Raw genomic sequence first — 17,262 nt, 5'->3', positions numbered from 1 at the left:
GGCTTTGTAGTGCTGGAATGGGAACAGGGAAGGGACTGGATGAGGACCACGACTAACAAAGGTTGAGGCCAGGAGGGTTAGGGGAACATAGGGTATACTGCAGGGAAAATTCCCACCTGCTCAATTAAGAAAAGCTGGCGTTGGTGTGCAGGATCCTTATGGCACAGGCTGTGAAGCAGTCATTGAAATGAAGGATGTCGTGATGGGCAGTGTGCTCTGCAACAGGGTGCCCCAACTTGTTTCTTGGCCACAGTTTGTCAGTGGCCATTCATGCGGACAGACAGCTTATTGGTTGTCATGACCAAGTAGAATGCAGCACCGTAGTTGCAGCTTAGCTTGTAGTTTACATGACTGGTATCACAGGTAGCCCTGCCTTTGATAGGGTAGGTGATGTTTGTGATTGGACTGGAGTAAATGGTGGTGGGAGGATGTATGGGGCAGGTCTTGCATCTAGATCTATTACAGGGATATGAGCCATGAGGTAAGAGGTTGGGTGCAGATGTTGTGTAGGGATGGACAAGTATGTTATGTAGGTTTGGTGGACAGCAGAATACCACTGTGGGAGTTGTGGGAAGGATAGTGGGCAGGACATTTATTGTTTCAGAGCATGATGAAAGATAGTCAAAACCCTGGCGGAGAATGTAATTCAGTTGCTCCAGTCCTGGGTGGTACTGAGTTATGAGGGGAATGCTCCTATGTGGCCGGATGGTATGACTGTTTAACAACCTGCCGCCTCCCCTCCTTCCGCTTCCATTTCCTTTTGCCTCCCAGAAGGAGGAACAAAACAGCTAAACTTTTGTGATCTTTTTATTAAATGCTTTTAATGGTAGGTATTAGCCTGCCTTTCTGTCTTTCTGTGACTGGAATGTAAACAATCTGTTGGAGCATTCCATAAAAAGTGTTATTGGTTAAATTGTGTGGAAAAAAGAAGAAATTGATCATAATTTGACTAGTGTCAAACTGAAATTAAGATGAAGATCAAAAGCAAAAAGCATCAAGTGATGTGAAAGATTTTAAACCAAAAGCAACACATCAAGGATGAGAACAAGGTGTTGTTACTGAAACTCTACAGTGAAAGCTGTAATGGAAATTAGGGAAAAAGTTATTATATTAAGTGACAGGCAGACTACAGAAAGGGTAATATTAGAAAGGAAATTTTAAGCCTGAATTTTCTAGTGGAAAACATTGAAAACTTAAGTAAAGAATGTTGGAAATGATGATGAAACCCTTCCCAAACATATTGTTATGAAAACTGGTTAAACTGTCACTGACAAACCATTGGAAGTAGTAAAAAAGTGTGGATGCATCTTTGGAGAACATATTAAGACTAAGTCACAAAATGAAGGAAATAATACATCCAATCTAAAAGCAATGTTATAACAATGTATAGAATAAGGAAATATATACTGTCACCCATTGTATGATGAAAACAATCAATGTAATTACAAATGCATGCAGAAAGAGCATGCAATTAAACTTTGAAGAGGAGAGGGTAAACTACGCTCAGTATGCTCATCATCTAAACAGATGGGAGAATGAGCAACTATGCAGCAGAACCGCCCGTCTTGTTACCTCAGTGGAGTATAAGTTACCAATACTGTTAAGACAAGTATACAAATATATCACAAAAAGGAAGCTACGTTCCATAAATTGACAGAGAAGACTTGAAAGAAGGAGAAAAATTTGCCATCATTCACACATGAAATGTAGCACAAAACAAACGCTTTACAACCATGCACAGGGGCAGAAAGATCAGCAAGCAGATCTGAAATTGAATTGATTGTAGGAAGTGTACAACAGGAACAACACTTGCCAAGCAGCAGCATCTTGTTTGTTTAGAAGCTTTATAAAAGGAAGTGCCAAATTTGAACTGAACGTTTTATTAATTAATTTATCTGAATATACAAGCTAGTTTTTTATATTATAATAATATTAGAAGTGTCATTCACATAATTATTTACTTATTAAAATTCTGTACATATTTGAAATGTATTGCCTTATCCAGAATCTGTAACACATGGTGGTTTTATAGATGAAAATGTAGCTATTAGGTGGTTGACTTATCAACACAGTACTTTAAATTTGGCAGGCATTCATGAAGTTGTGTTAAATATTTAACAACTCTGCCGTCTTCTTTACTAGTTCCTCATGTTTTGAGCGAAACACAGCCAGCAGTATCTTAAGAGTTGTTAATGGTAGAACTTCTATTTTTCTGTGTTTGAAATTTTAGTGTTACTGGAGTATAGATGTTCTTCTGTCATAGATGGCATAGGCACTGAGCATCAGTTCAGTAGATATCAAACAATGGAAAATCCAGGATGGAATATAACAATATTATGAAAAGGAAAGTTGCTACTCCATATAGCGGAGATGACACACACACACACACACACACACACACACACACACACACACACACACACACAAACACAAACACAAACAAACGCAACTCACACATTCATGACTGTAGTCCCTGGCAGCTGAAGCCACACAGTGTGGCTTCAGCTGCCAGACCTTTCCATAGTTCAGTAGATATATTTCTTTTGATATTTACAGTGGATTAGTTGAATATCTTGAAAAGCAAAATCAGAACTCAACAGTGCTTCAATGGGAAAAATCTTTACTTTGATGCATAACTGGAATTTATCATACATTTGTGATTTTTTATCATTGTCTTTTTTGACAGGTGGAAAATGTAAAACAAAGTTTGGAGACACGCACCTCAGAGATTTTGGAAGAAATGGAGAAGTTTAGGTTACGTTGGGAACAAGCACGACCCCGTGAAACTGATTTGCAGGATGGTGGCACAGATATCCTCCTCCGAGGTCTGGACACAATACGAGCAAAGAGAGCTGAATGGAAACAACTAATGGAAATCTATGAAAAACTGGTGTAAGTAATTTCTTGTACTACTATTACTACCACTACGTGATCAGGCCCAGTGGACCGCACACAACTACAAGTTTCCTCCTCCACTGTATTCTGTCCATTGCTGCTATCCGCCTTTCGTCCATATCTATTTACATTTGGTTTAAATCTTCATGGAGTCCATCCCTCCAATGCTTATTGGGTCTCCCTGGCAGTCTCTTTCCTGTAGGTGTGAAATCCAGGAGCTTTCGAGGCCATCTGTGATCCTCCATCCGGGCCACATGGCCAACCCACTGCATTCGTTTGGCTTTGACAGTTCCTGCTGTGTTGGGCTGCTGGTATAGTTCCTCAAGCTCTTGGTTGTATATGATCCTCCACTCCCCTGTAACTGCATCCAGAACTGGACCAAAGATCTTCCGAAGAACTTTTCTCTCAAAAACAAGGAGCTTATGGAAGTCCTGTTTCTGCATACTCCATGTCTCACAGCCATATAGAACAACAGGCTGGATCAGGGTTTTGTACAGTCGAATCTTGAACTGTCTGGAGAGAGATTTGGACCGAAGCAGTTGTGCTAGGCTGTGGTAAGATCGGTTTCCTGCTTGTATTCTGGCATTGATCTCTGATTCACATGACTAGTTCTCAGTGAAAAGTGCCCCTAGGTATTTGAATTCTTGCACTCTCTTGTAGGAATGGTCCCCAACCTGCAGTGATTGTAGATGATCAGCAGTCTGACAATGGCCACACGTCATAACGAGGTACTCTGTCTTGGCTTTGTTTATGTTTAGCCCAAATTTGCTGGCAGCCTCCTTTAGTGCTTTGGCCATTTGCTCCAACTCCTCTTCTGACCTAGAGAGTAAACAGATCTCGTCTGCATAGGCTAAGTATGCCAGTCTCTTTCCTTCGATTTCAATCCCTTCATTCTCTTGGAAGGTCTCACGTATGATCTTCTCGAGGGCAAAGTTGAACAGGATAGGGGACAACCCATCTCCTTGCCTGAGTCTTGTCACAATTTCAAACTCCTCAGTTACTCGATTTCCCATATTTACCTTTGCACATGTTTCATTCAGACAGATCTTTATCAGATTGATGAGTTTCTCTGCTATGCCAAACTTCCTTAAGCAGTTGAGCAGGCTCTTGCGATGTATGCAATCATAGGCCTTCTTAAAATCAACGAATAAAATATGCAAATCTTTACCATATTCACGCAGTTTCTCAGTGAGCTGTCAGAGACTGAAGATGTGATCTACTGTTGACCGTCCTGGCCAGAAACCTCCCTGGGACTCCCCAATCACCGATTCTGCCACTGGCTGAATTCTATGTATGAGGCAATAGGACAGGATCTTACAGCAGACGTTAAGCAGGGCGATTCCTCGACAGTTATCACATTTCAGTTTGTCGCCCTTCTTATGTATTGGACAAATCAGAGCTGTTTTCCATTCTCTTGGTAGTTCTTCTTTGGTCCATATTGCCTGTATCAGTCGGTGTATTTTTTATGCAAGTTTCTCTCCTCCTGCCAGGATCATTTCAGCCTGTATTCCATCTTCACCTGGACTCTTATTCTGTTTAAGGTGTCTGATTCTGGTTTTTATCTCATCCAGGGTAGGTGGGGGATGGTCTGCATCGGCTGTAATTGGGTACTGGAAATCAAACTGCAGTTCGGGTTCATCACAATTTAGCAGCTGTCGAAAGTACTCTTTCCATCTCTCAGCTATGTCCCTATCGTTCATCAGGATCTTATCACTGGAATCTTTGACAAATTTCTGCTTGGCCTCGTGACCTTTGCAGAGGTACTTCACCCTCAGAAACATTTCCCTAGTCTGTTGTCCTCTGAAGTCTGTTTCTGCTTCAGTGACGATATTCCTTATATATTTCCTCTTTGCTCTTCTTAGAATTGATTGTGTAGTCTTTCGCACCTCCTCAAATTGTGCTTTGGCCTATGACAGATTTGTCCCCTTCAGCATTTGTTCATGACTTCCTTTCTCCTTTCCAGGGCATCTGCACATTCCTTTCCAAACCAGATCTTCTTGCCCACTGGATTTCCCATGAGTGTTTCCTTTGCTGTATCCTTAACTGAGCTCTGGATGTTTCCCCACATTAGTTCAAGGTCCTGATTCATGTCCATTTCACTGAGTGCTTCAAAGCGGTTACTAAGTTGCAACTGGTATCTGGTTTTCGTTGCTTCATCTTTCAGTTTCTCCACATGGTACCTTTCCTCTCTTTTTAACTTAGGCCCCATTCTTCCTTTACACTGTATGTTCAAACGGCCTCTGACCAGGAGATGATCACTCCCACCTTCGGCACCCCGCGCTTTCTTAATGTCTAACACCCATCTCTTGGCTCTGAGATCAATGGCAACATGGTCTATTTGATTTACAGTTCTCCCATCTGCTGATACCCAGGTTCCTTTATGTATGTTTTTCTGCTGGAAGTTTGTGCTGGAGATGAACAACCCTAATGATGTAGTGAAGCTGATGAACCTAGCTCCATTGTCATTGCTTAGGTTGTGTAGACTGTGCCTACCTGTTGTGTCTTGGAATATTTGTTCTTTCCTAACCTTGGCATTCAAATCACCAAGGAGGATCCTCAGGTGTCCATTTGGTATAGCATCCATCACTGCCTCTAGCTGCGCATAGAACTCATCTTTCACTTCACATTTGCTCTCCTCTGTGGGAGCATGACAGTTCACAAAAGTCACCTTAATATGCTTTACATCCAGTGTTAGAACAGATATTCTTGGGTTGACTGAAACGAATTCTGAAACATTAGTGGCCAACGTCTTACTGATGCAGAAACCAGTGCCTAACAGATGACCTTGTTCACAGGATCCATACAGAATTGTACAGGTTTCAACATCAGTGCTCCCAGCATCGTCTCACCGGATTTATTGCAGTGCAACTAGGTCTAGTTGTTTCTTGTACAGTCAGTAATAATCAGTATGTAATTGGCAGTACCTGCCAATTGGCGTATTTTGTGGCCATTCCTTCTTTGTAATTTAAATTTACTTAGGTCTTATGTATTCTTATATTGCCGATTAAATAGAGTGGACTGAACCAGCTACTTCCTGTTCAAGAGAAGTTACATTTCTGAGCTTCATGGATGATCGATAAGGAGTCAGATGTGTTCTCCGCTTAACAGAAGCTCAAAATTTAGCACTGACTTCAGTACAAGATGCTTTTAATAGTTTCCACAATGAAATTCTGTCTTGAAATCTGGCAGAAAATTCAAAAGGGATTCTGGTCACATGTAAAGTACACCAGCATCAAGACACAGTCAGTACAATCACTATGTGATAGCAATGCTAATGTTACTGATAATAACATTACTAAAGCAGAATTACGACCAAGGTTTTTCTGTAATTCCTTCAGTGAAGAAGACAAAGTAAATATTCCAGAATTGAGATCAAGAACTACTGCCAGCACAACTAACTTAGAATCCTTGGTGAAGCAAAGAAACTCACTTAATAGAGACACGTCTTCTGCTCCAGATCATATACTAGTTAGGTTCCTCATGGAAAATATACATTCCCAGGAGGAATGATCAATACTCTGACATACACTCCTGGAAATTGAAATAAGAACACCGTGAATTCATTGTCCCAGGAAGGGGAAACTTTATTGACACATTCCTGGGGTCAGATACATCACATGATCACACTGACAGAACCACAGGCACATAGACACAGGCAACAGAGCATGCACAATGTCGGCACTAGTACAGTGTATATCCTTCTTTCGCAGCAATGCAGGCTGCTATTCTCCCATGGAGACGATCGTAGAGATGCTGGATGTAGTCCTGTGGAACGGCTTGCCATGCCATTTCCACCTGGCGCCTCAGTTGGACCAGCGTTCATGCTGGACGTGCAGACCGCATGAGACGACGCTTCATCCAGTCCCAAACATGCTCAATGGGGGACAGATCCGGAGATCTTGCTGGCCAGGGTAGTTGACTTACACCTTCTAGAGCACGTTGGGTGGCACGGGATACATGCGGACGTGCATTGTCCTGTTGGAACAGCAAGTTCCCTTGCCGGTCTAGGAATGGTAGAACGATGGGTTCGATGACGGTTTGGATGTACCGTGCACAATTCAGTGTCCCCTTGACGATCACCAGTGGTGTATGGCCAGTGTAGGAGATCGCTCCCCACACCACGATGCCGGGTGTTGGCCCTGTGTGCCTCGGTCATATGCAGTCCTGATTGTGGCGCTCACCTGCACGGCGCCAAACTCGCATACGACCATCATTGGCACCAAGGCAGAAGCGACTCTCATCGCTGAAGACGACACGTCTCCATTCGTCCCTCCATTCACGCCTGTCGCGACACCACTGGAGGCGGGCTGCACGATGTTGGGGCGTGAGCGGACGATGGCCTAACGGTGTGCGGGACCGTAGCCCAGCTTCATGGAGACGGTTGCGAATGGTCCTTGCCGATACCCCAGGAGCAACAGTGTCCCTAATTTGCTGGGAAGTGGCGGTGCGGTCCCCTATGGCACTGCGTAGGATCCTACGGTCTTGGCGTGCATCCGTGCGTCGCTGCGGTCCGGTCCCAGGTCGACGGGCACGTGCACCTTCCGCCGACCACTGGCGACAACATCGATGTACTGTGGAGACCTCACGCCCCACGTGTTGAGCAATTCGGCGGTACGTCCACCCGGCCTCCCACATGCCCACTATACGCCCTCACTCAAAGTCCGTCAACTGCACATACGGTTCACGTCCACACTGTCGCGGCATGCTACCAGTGTTAAAGACTGCGATGGAGCTCCGTATGCCACGGCAAACTGGCTGACACTGACGGCGGCGGTGCACGAATGCTGCGCAGCTAGCGCCATTCGACGGCCAACACCGCGGTCCTGGTGTGTCCGCTGTGCCGTGCGTGTGATCATTGCTTGTACAGCCCTCTTGCAGTGTCCGGAGTGTATGACAGGACTGGTCATTTGAAGCAAAAAAGTCTAGTAAATGTGGGCTTTAAAATGCATATCACAAGAGCTATGAGCAGTTTATCATCTTTGATACTTTGAAACAAATCTCTTCTACTGAAGACTCTTTGCTTTCCATATTTTGATTGGTGGTATTACGGATCAAAATAAGAAAAAAAATCCAATAAAAAGAGTTTTAAAGTGCCTACCTTAAGAACAATGACCACTTGTTGATCATCGCTACTCTTAAACACAACTTTTCCACTGAAAAAGTGCTCGCAGCTCTTTTGAGCACCAGGTTAGCAGGCATTTATTTTCTTTTTTTTCCCCACACTACTTCCTCTCAAAATATGGAGAATGAAGAGCTTGAAGTAGAAGAGATTTGTTTCACAGTACTGAAGATGACGAAATGTTCATAGCTCTTAAGGTATGCATTTTGGAGTCCTTGATTGTCATTCGAATGTAAAAGACCCATTCCACAACATTATGATTGAGCAAATGTTCCTTGGGAGATGAAACTAACTAACATTCTTCTGCAGGAAAGCACTGGAGTGTTAGGTCCTGTTACCCATAATATTTATAGTGCAAGTGCTTCTATTCCTTCCTTATCTTCTCCACAAGCTACCTTTTTGCAGCCTACATATGATTCAATCCCTTTACTCCACCAATATCAAGTTCCACATAACAGAAAGGTCTCTTCTTTTTTTTCAGAAGCAGAAAAAAATGCTATTTTGTGGACAGGTCCTTGGCGTCATTAACTTCTCCTTTTGCCCCAAAATATCTATCGATGCGTAACAACAATGAAAACAATAAAATATTGACAAAATTATTTAATTGGTTGGATAAAAAATTTACTCAACAAGCGGCAGCAGAAACACACACACACACACACACACACACACACACACACAGAGGCATGAAGGAAAAGGACTGGAGAGTTTTAGGAAAATGTTTAGATTTTGGGAAACTCACCAGAACTACGGGTCAGGGGAGACTTACCGTACGGGATGAGAAGGAAAGACTGATTGTTGGGGCCTGCATCGGACAAGATTTGAAAACCTGGTAGCCTAAAGGTGGAAGACATGGCAATATGGAGACAGACATTACTGCTTAAACATAATGCGTGAGTTAATAAGAGTGAAACGCTAAGTGTATTGTATGTAACTGAGGTGGGAGGAGGACAGTGGAAAATAAAGATGTAGAAAACTAAAACAGAGTGAAGCAAAGAGTAGTTACAGTGAAGAAATGCAGATCTGGAAGATGCTAATGTAAATTGAGGCCAGGTGGGTGGCGAGCACCATAGACATGTTGTAATGCTATTTCCCACCTGCAGAGTACTGAGAAACTGGTGTCTGGGGGAAGAATCAAGATGGTGGATGTGGTGAAACGGGCACTGTGGTCACAATTGTCATGTTGTAGAGCATGCTCTGCAACAGGATATTGCGAGTTGCCAGTATACACCCTCTGCCTATGCCCATTGATCCTAATTGATAATTTGGTGGTAATCATGCCGATGTAGAATGCCGAACAGTGTTTACATAACAGCTGGTATATGACGTGTCATTTTGCAGGTTGCTCTCCCTTTGATAGTATATGTTTTTCCAGTTACAGGTCTGGTAGGAGAGTGCATAGGGCAAGTCTTGTTGTGGGGACAATCACAGGGGTAGGAGCCCTTGGGTAGGGAGATGGGTGCAGAAAAAGTATGTGGTCTGTCAAGAATATTGCAGAGGTTGAAAGGGCAATGGAAAGCCATTCTAAGTGTGATGGGCAAAATTTCAGACAGAATGGCTCTTATTTCAGAGCATGATTTTAGGAAGTCATGGCGCTGTTGAAGTAGCTGATTAACACATTCCGGACCAGGGTAATATTGAGTCACCAATGGTGTCCTCCGAAGTTTTTTGACGGCCTGGGAATTCTGCTTTTTAAGTTGGCTGGTGGGGTAATTACATGTAGTGAAGGCTGAGGTGAGAATTGTGGTGTATTGCTGTAAAAAGTCTGCAACCGAACAAATACATTTGCCTCAGATGCCAAGTCTCAGTGGGAGGGAACATTTGGCAAATGTCAAAATGTAAGTACTGTTGTTTTTTGGTAGTTTTAATGTAGACGGAAGTATGTAGCTGGTCTTTGGTGAGGTTGAGAGCAACATCAATAACAGTGGAATGGGATTCGGAATAGTACTATGTGACATTTAATTGGGAGAGGTTGTTACGAGATTTCCCCCCCCCCCCCTCCCCCCCCCCCTCCCCCCTCCCGTGAACCATGGACCTTGCCGTTGGTGGGGAGGTTTGCGTGCCTCAACGATACAGATAGCTGTAATGTAGGTGCAACCACAACAGAGGGGTATCTGTTGAGAGGCCAGACAAACGTGTGGTTCCTGAAGAGGGGCAGCAGCCTTTTCAGTAGTTACAGGGGCAGCAGTCTGGATAATTTACAGATCTGGCCTTGTAACACTAACCAAAACGGCCTTACTGTTGTGGTACTACGAACAGCTGAAAGCAAGGGGAAACTACAGCCGTAATTTTTCCCGAGGGCATGCAGTTTTACTGTATGATTAAATGATGATGGTGTCCTCTTGGGTAAAATATTCTGGAGCTAAAATAGTCCCCCGTTCGGATCTCGGGCGGGGACTACTCAAGAGGACATTGTTATCAAGAGAAAGAAAACTGGCATTCTACGTATCAGAGTGTGGAATGTCAGATCCATTAATCAGCCAGGTAGGTTAGAAAATTTAGAAAGGGAAATGGATAGGTTAAAGTTAGATATAGTGGGAATTAGTGAAGTTCGGTGGGAGGAGGAACAAGACTTTTGGTCAGGTGAATACAGGGTTATAAATACAAAATCAAATAGGGGTAATGCAGGAGTAGGTTTAATAATGAATAAAAAAATAGGAATGCGGGTAAGCTACTACAAAAAGCATAGTGAACTCATTATTGTGGCCAAGATAGACATGAAGCCCATGCCTACTACAGTAGTACAAGTTTATATGCCAACTAGCTCTGCAGATGATGAAGAAATTGAAGAAATGTATGATGAGATAAAAGAAATTATTCAGGTAGTGAAGGGAGATGAAAATTTAATAGTCATGGGTGACTGGAATTTGACAGTAGGAAAAGGAAGAGAAGGAAATGTAGTAGGTGAATATGGATTGGGGCTAAGAAATGCAAGAGGAAGCCACCTGGTAGAATTTTGCACAGAGCGTAACTTAATCATAGCTAACACTTGGTTCAAGAATCATGAAAGAAGGTTGTATACATGGAAGAACCCTGGAGATACTAAAAGGTTTCAGATAGATTATATAATGGTAAGACAGAGATTTAGGAACCAGATTTTAAATTGTAAGACATTTCCAGGGGCAGATGTGGACCCTGACCACAATCTATTGGTTACGAACTGTAGATTAAAACTGAAGAAACTGCAAAAAGATGGGAATTTAAGGAGATGGGACCTGGATAAACAGAAAGAACCAGAGGTTGTACAGTGTTTCAGGGAGAGCATAAGGGAACAATTGACAGGACTGGGGGAAAGAAATACAGTAGAAGAAGAATGGATAGCTTTGAGAGATGAAATAGTGAAGGCAGCAGAGGATCAAGTAGGTAAAAAGACGAGGGCTAGTAGAAATCCTTGGGCAACAGAAGAGATAGTGAATTTAATTGATGAAAGGAGAAAATACAAGAATGCAGTAAGTGAAGCAGACAAATAGGAATACAAACGTCTCAAAAATGAGATTGACAGGAAGTGCAAAATGGCTAAGCAGGGATGGCTAAAGGACAAATGTAAGGATGTAGATGCTTAATTCATGAGGGGTAAGATAGATACTGCGTAGAGGAAAATTAAAGAGAACTTTGGAGAAAAGAGAACCACTTGCATGAATATCGAGAGCTCAGATGGAAACCCAGTTCTAAGCAAAGAAGGGAAAGCAGAAAGGTGGAATGAGTATATAGAGGGTCTATACAGGAGCAATGTTCTTGAGGACAGTATTATGGAAATGGAAGAGGATGTAGATGAAAATGAAATGGGAAGAGTTTGACAGAGCACTGAAAGACCTAATTCGAACCAAGGCCCCAGGAGTAGACAACATTCCATTAGAACTACTGACAGCCTTGGGAGAGCCAGGCCTAACAAAACTCTACCATCTGGTGAGCAAGATGTATCAGACAGGCAAAATACCCTCAGACTTCAAGAAGAATATAGTAATTCCAATCCCAAAGAAAGCAGGTGTTGACAGATGTGAAAATTGCCGAACTATCAGTTTAATAAGTCACAGCTGCAAAATACTAAAGCAAATTCTTTACAGACGAATGGAAAAACTGGTTGAAGCTGACCTCGGGGAAGATCAGTTTGGATTCAGTAGAAATGTTGGAACACGTGAGGCAGTACTGACCCTACGACTTATCTTAGAAGAAAGATTAAGGAAAGGCAGACCTACGTCTCTATCATTTGTAGAGTTAGAGAAATCTTTTGACAATGTTGACTGGAATACTCTCTTTCAAATTCTGAAGGTGGCAGGGGTAAAATACAGGGAGCGAAAGGCTATTTACAATTTGTACAGAAACCAGATGGCAGGAGGATAAGAGTGGAGAAACTTTAGGATAAGGAAATCAGGCACAAGTACATAACAGCGATCTCAGAAAGGTACCAGTTAGTTGAATGTAGTCAATTACAGTCATTGGAAAAGGAATGGACAAGGTATAGGGACACAGTACTAGAAGTGGCTAAAGAATATCTTGGAACAGTAGTGTGTAAAAGTAGGATGAAGCAAACAGCTTGGTGTAATGACACAGTCAAGGCAGCCTGTAAAAGGAAAAAGAAGGCGTATCAAAAATGGCTGCATACTAGAACTCAGGTAGGCAGAGAAAGTTATGTTGAAGAAAGAAACAAAGCCAAACAGATAATTGCAGCATCCAAGAAGAAATCTTGGGAAGACTTTGGAAACAGGTTGGAGACTGTGGGTCAAGCTGCTGGAAAAACCATTCTGGAGTGTAATTAGCAGTCTTCGAAAGGGAGGTAAGAAGGAAATGACAAGTATTTTGGACAGGTCAGGAAAACTGCTGGTGAATCCTGTGGATGCCTTGGGCAGATGGAGGGAATATTTAGAAGAGTTGCTCAATGTAGGTGAAAATACGATCAGTAATGTTTCAGATTTCGAGGTAGAATGGGATAGGAATGATGATGTAAATAGCATCACATTTGAGGAAGTGGAGAAAATGGTCAATAGATTGCAGTGCAATAAAGCAGCTGGGATGGGTGAAATTAAGTCGGAACTCATCAAATACAGTGGAATGTCAGGTCTTAAATGGCCTGAGAGTCGGGACAGGTTCCATCATACTGGACAAAAGCAGTAATCACACCAATCTTTAAACATGGAAACAGAAAAGATTGTAACAACTACAGAGGTATCTCTTTAATCAGCATTGTGGGTAATATCTTCTCAGGTATTGTTGAAAGGAAAGTGCGAGTATTAGTTGAGGACCAATTGGATGAAAATCAGTGTGGGTTTAGGCCTCTTAGAGGTAGTCAGGACCAGATCTTTAGCTTACGGCAAATAATGGAGAAGTGTTATGAGTGGAACAGGGAATTGTATCTATGCTTTATAGATCTAGAAAAGGCATATGACCAGGTTCCTAGGAGGAAGTTATTGTCTGTTCTACGAGATTATGGAATAGGAGGCAAACTTTTGCAAGCAATTAAAGGGCATTACATGGATAGTCAGGCAGCAGTTAGAGTTGACGGTAAATTGAGTTCATGGTTCAGAGTAGTTTCACGGGTAAGACAAGGCTGCAACCTGTCTCCACTGTTTTTCATATTATTTATGGATCATATGTTGAAAATAATAGACTGGCTGGGTGAGATTAAGATATGTGAACACAAAATAAGCAGTCTTGCATATGCGGATGACTTAGTTGTGATGGCAGATTCTATAGAAAGTTTGCAAAGTAATATTTTAAAGCTAGATCAGAAATGTAAGGACTATGGTATGAAGATTAGCATCTCCAAAACTAAAGTAATGTCAGTGGGAAAGAAATACACTCCTGGAAATTGAAATAAGAACACCGTGAATTCATTGTCCCAGGAAGGGGAAACTTTATTGACACATTCCTGGGGTCAGATACATCACATGATCACACTGACAGAACCACAGGCACATAGACACAGGCAACAGAGCATGCACAATGTCGGCACTAGTACAGTGTATATCCTTCTTTCGCAGCAATGCAGGCTGCTATTCTCCCATGGAGACGATCGTAGAGATGCTGGATGTAGTCCTGTGGAACGGCTTGCCATGCCATTTCCACCTGGCGCCTCAGTTGGACCAGCGTTCATGCTGGACGTGCAGACCGCGTGAGACGACGCTTCATCCAGTCCCAAACATGCTCAATGGGGGACAGATCCGGAGATCTTGCTGGCCAGGGTAGTTGACTTACACCTTCTAGAGCACGTTGGGTGGCACGGGATACATGCGGACGTGCATTGTCCTGTTGGAACAGCAAGTTCCCTTGCCGGTCTAGGAATGGTAGAACAATAGGTACGATGACGGTTTGGATGTACCGTGCACTATTCAGTGTCCCCTCGACGATCACCAGTGGTGTACGGCCAGTGTAGGAGATCGCTCCCCACACCATGATGCCGGGTGTTGGCCCTGTGTGCCTCGGTCGTATGCAGTCCTGATTGTGGCGCTCACCTGCACGGCGCCAAACACGCATACGACCATCATTGGCACCAAGGCAGAAGCGACTCTCATCGCTGAAGACGACACGTCTCCATTCGTCCCTCCATTCACGCCTGTCGCGACACCACTGGAGGCGGGCTGCACGATGTTGGGGCGTGAGTGGAAGACGGCCTAACGGTGTGCGGGACCGTAGCCCAGCTTTATGGAGACGGTTGCGAATGGTCCTCGCCGATACCCCAGGAGCAACAGTGTCCCTAATTTGCTGGGAAGTGGCGGTGCGGTCCCCTACGGCACTGCGTAGGATCCTACGGTCTTGGTGTGCATCTGTGCGTCGCTGCGACCTCACGCCCCACGTGTTGAGCAATTCGGCGGTACGTCCACCCGGCCTCCCGCATGCCCACTATATGCCCTCGCTCAAAGTCCGTCAACTGCACATAAGGTTCACGTCCACGCTGTCGCGGCATGCTACCAGTGTTAAAGACTGCGATGGAGCTCCGTATGCCACGGCAAACTGGCTGACACTGACGGCGGCGGTGCACAAATGCTGCGCAGCTAGCGCCATTTGACGGCCAACACCGCGGTTCCTGGTGTGTCCGCTGTGCCGTGCGTGTGATCATTGCTTGTACAGCCCTCTCGCAGTGTCCGGAGCAAGTATGGTGGGTCTGACACACCGGTGTCAATGTGTTCTTTTTTCCATTTCCAGGAGTGTATATACGGATTGAGTGCCAAATAGGAGGAACAAAGTTAGAACAGGTGGACGGTTTCAAGTACTTAGGATGCATATTCTCACAGGATGGCAACATAGTGAAAGAACTGGAAGCGAGGTGTAGCAAAGGTAATGTAGTGAGCGCTCAGCTACACTCTACTATCTTCTGCAAGAAGGAAGTCAGTACCAAGACTAAGTTATCTGTGCACCGTTCAATCTTTCGACCAACTTTGTTGTATGGGAGAGAAAGCTGGGTGGATTCAGGCTACCTTATCAACAAGGTTGAGGTTACGGATATGAAAATAGCTAGGATGATTGCAGGTACTAGTAGATGGGAACAATGGAAGGAGGGTGTCCACAATGAGGAAATCAAAGAAACTCTGGGAATGAACTCTATAGATGTAGCAGTCAGGGCGAACAGGCTTAGATGGTGGGGTCATGTTACACGCATGGGAGAAGCAAGGTTACCCAAGAGACTCATGGGTTCAACAGTAGAGGGTAGGAGGAGTCGGGGCAGACCAAGGAGAAGGTACCTGGGTTCGGTTAAGAATGATTTTGAAGTAATAGGTTTAACATCAGAAGAGGCACCAATGTTGGCACTGAATAGAGGATCATGGAAGAATTTTATAAGGGGGCTATGCTCCAGACGGGATGCTGAAAGGCATAATCAGCCTTAAATGATGATGATCATGATGATGATGATGACCAGATGGCAGTTATAAGAGTCGAGGGACATGAAAGGGAATCAGTGGTTGGGAAGAGATTGAGGCAGGGTTGTAGCCTCTCCCTGATGCTATTCAATCTGTATATTGAGCAAGCAGTAAAGGTAACAAAAGAAAAATTCAGAGTAGGTATTAAAATCCATGGAGAAGAAATGAAAACTTTGAGGTTTGCCGATGACATTGTAATTCTGTCAGAGACAGCAAAGGACTTGGAAGAGCATTTGAATGGAATGGACAGTGTCTTGAAAGGAGGATATAAGATGAACATCAACAAAAGCAAAACGATGATAATGGAATGTAGTCGAATTAAATCGGGTGATGCTGAGGGAATTACATTAGGAAATGATACACTTAAAGTAGTACAGGAGTTTTGCTATTTGGGGAGTAAAATAACTGATGATGGTTGAATTAGAGAGGATATAAAATGTAGACTGGCAATGGCAAGGAAAGCGTTTCTGAAGAAGAGAAATTTGTTAACATCGAGTATTGATTTAAGTGTCAGGAAGTCGTTTCTGAAAGTATTTATATGGAGTGTAGCCTTATATGGAAGTGAAACATGGACGATAAATAGTTTAGACAAGAAGAGAATAGAAGCCTTCGAAATGTGGTGCTACAGAAGAATGCTGAAGATTAGATGGGTAGATCACATAACTAATGAGGAGGTATTGAATAGAATTGGGGAGAATAGGAGCCTGTGGCACAACTTGACTAGAAGAAGGGATCGGTTGCTAGGACATGTTCTGAGACATCGAGGGATCACCAATTTAGTATTGGAGGGCAGTGTCGAGGGTAAAAATCGTAGATGGAGACAAAGAGATGAATACACTAAGCAGATTCAGAAGGATGTAGGCTGCAGTAGGTACTGGAAGATGAAGAAGCTTGCACAGGATAGAGTAGCATGGAGAGCTGCATCAAACCAGTCTCAGGACTGAAGACCACATTAACAACAACAACATTCTGAGATTCCAGGAATTTTAGCAGGTCAGCCTCACTGTGAATCCAGAAGGTAAATATGTAATCAGTGTATCTAAACCAAACCAGGGGCTGAAGACTTACAGATCCCAGGAAAGCCCACACCAAGTGACTCATGGGAAGGTTGGCATAGGAAGGAGCCATCCTGGTTCCCATGGCCGTGCCCCTGATCTGTTTGTATGTCTGCCCCTCAAATGTGAAGTAGTTGTTGGTAAGTGTAAAGTTGATTAAGGTGAGTAGGAAGGATGTCATAGGTTTATTGATATATTATGGGTAATTTGAGTACCTTTCTCTTGGTTTTCAGTTTCTTCCATGGAAGGTATCTAAAATTGTAGACAGTTGTTAACCTATAAGAGTTTCTCTGCTCCATCAGTTTTTCAGCCAACCCCGGAGGAGAATGTACTGTACTCT

General features: G+C 43.5%; 1 protein-coding gene across 1 annotated transcript in view; it reads left to right on the top strand.

Moving 5' to 3' along the window:
• LOC126457597 (cytoplasmic dynein 2 heavy chain 1) overlaps positions 1 to 17,262 on the top strand; it is an 808,157-nt gene that overhangs the window by 247,898 nt on the left and 542,997 nt on the right. Inside the window, exon 18 of the mRNA XM_050094037.1 lies at positions 2,687 to 2,892. Coding sequence (XP_049949994.1) covers positions 2,687 to 2,892 — 206 coding nt within the window. The remainder of the gene's footprint in view (positions 1 to 2,686; positions 2,893 to 17,262) is intronic.

The sequence above is a fragment of the Schistocerca serialis genome, chromosome 2, assembly GCF_023864345.2.
Source record: "Schistocerca serialis cubense isolate TAMUIC-IGC-003099 chromosome 2, iqSchSeri2.2, whole genome shotgun sequence".
Classification (NCBI taxonomy): Eukaryota; Metazoa; Arthropoda; class Insecta; order Orthoptera; family Acrididae; genus Schistocerca; species Schistocerca serialis.
This window is presented reverse-complemented; position numbering and strand designations above follow the sequence as displayed.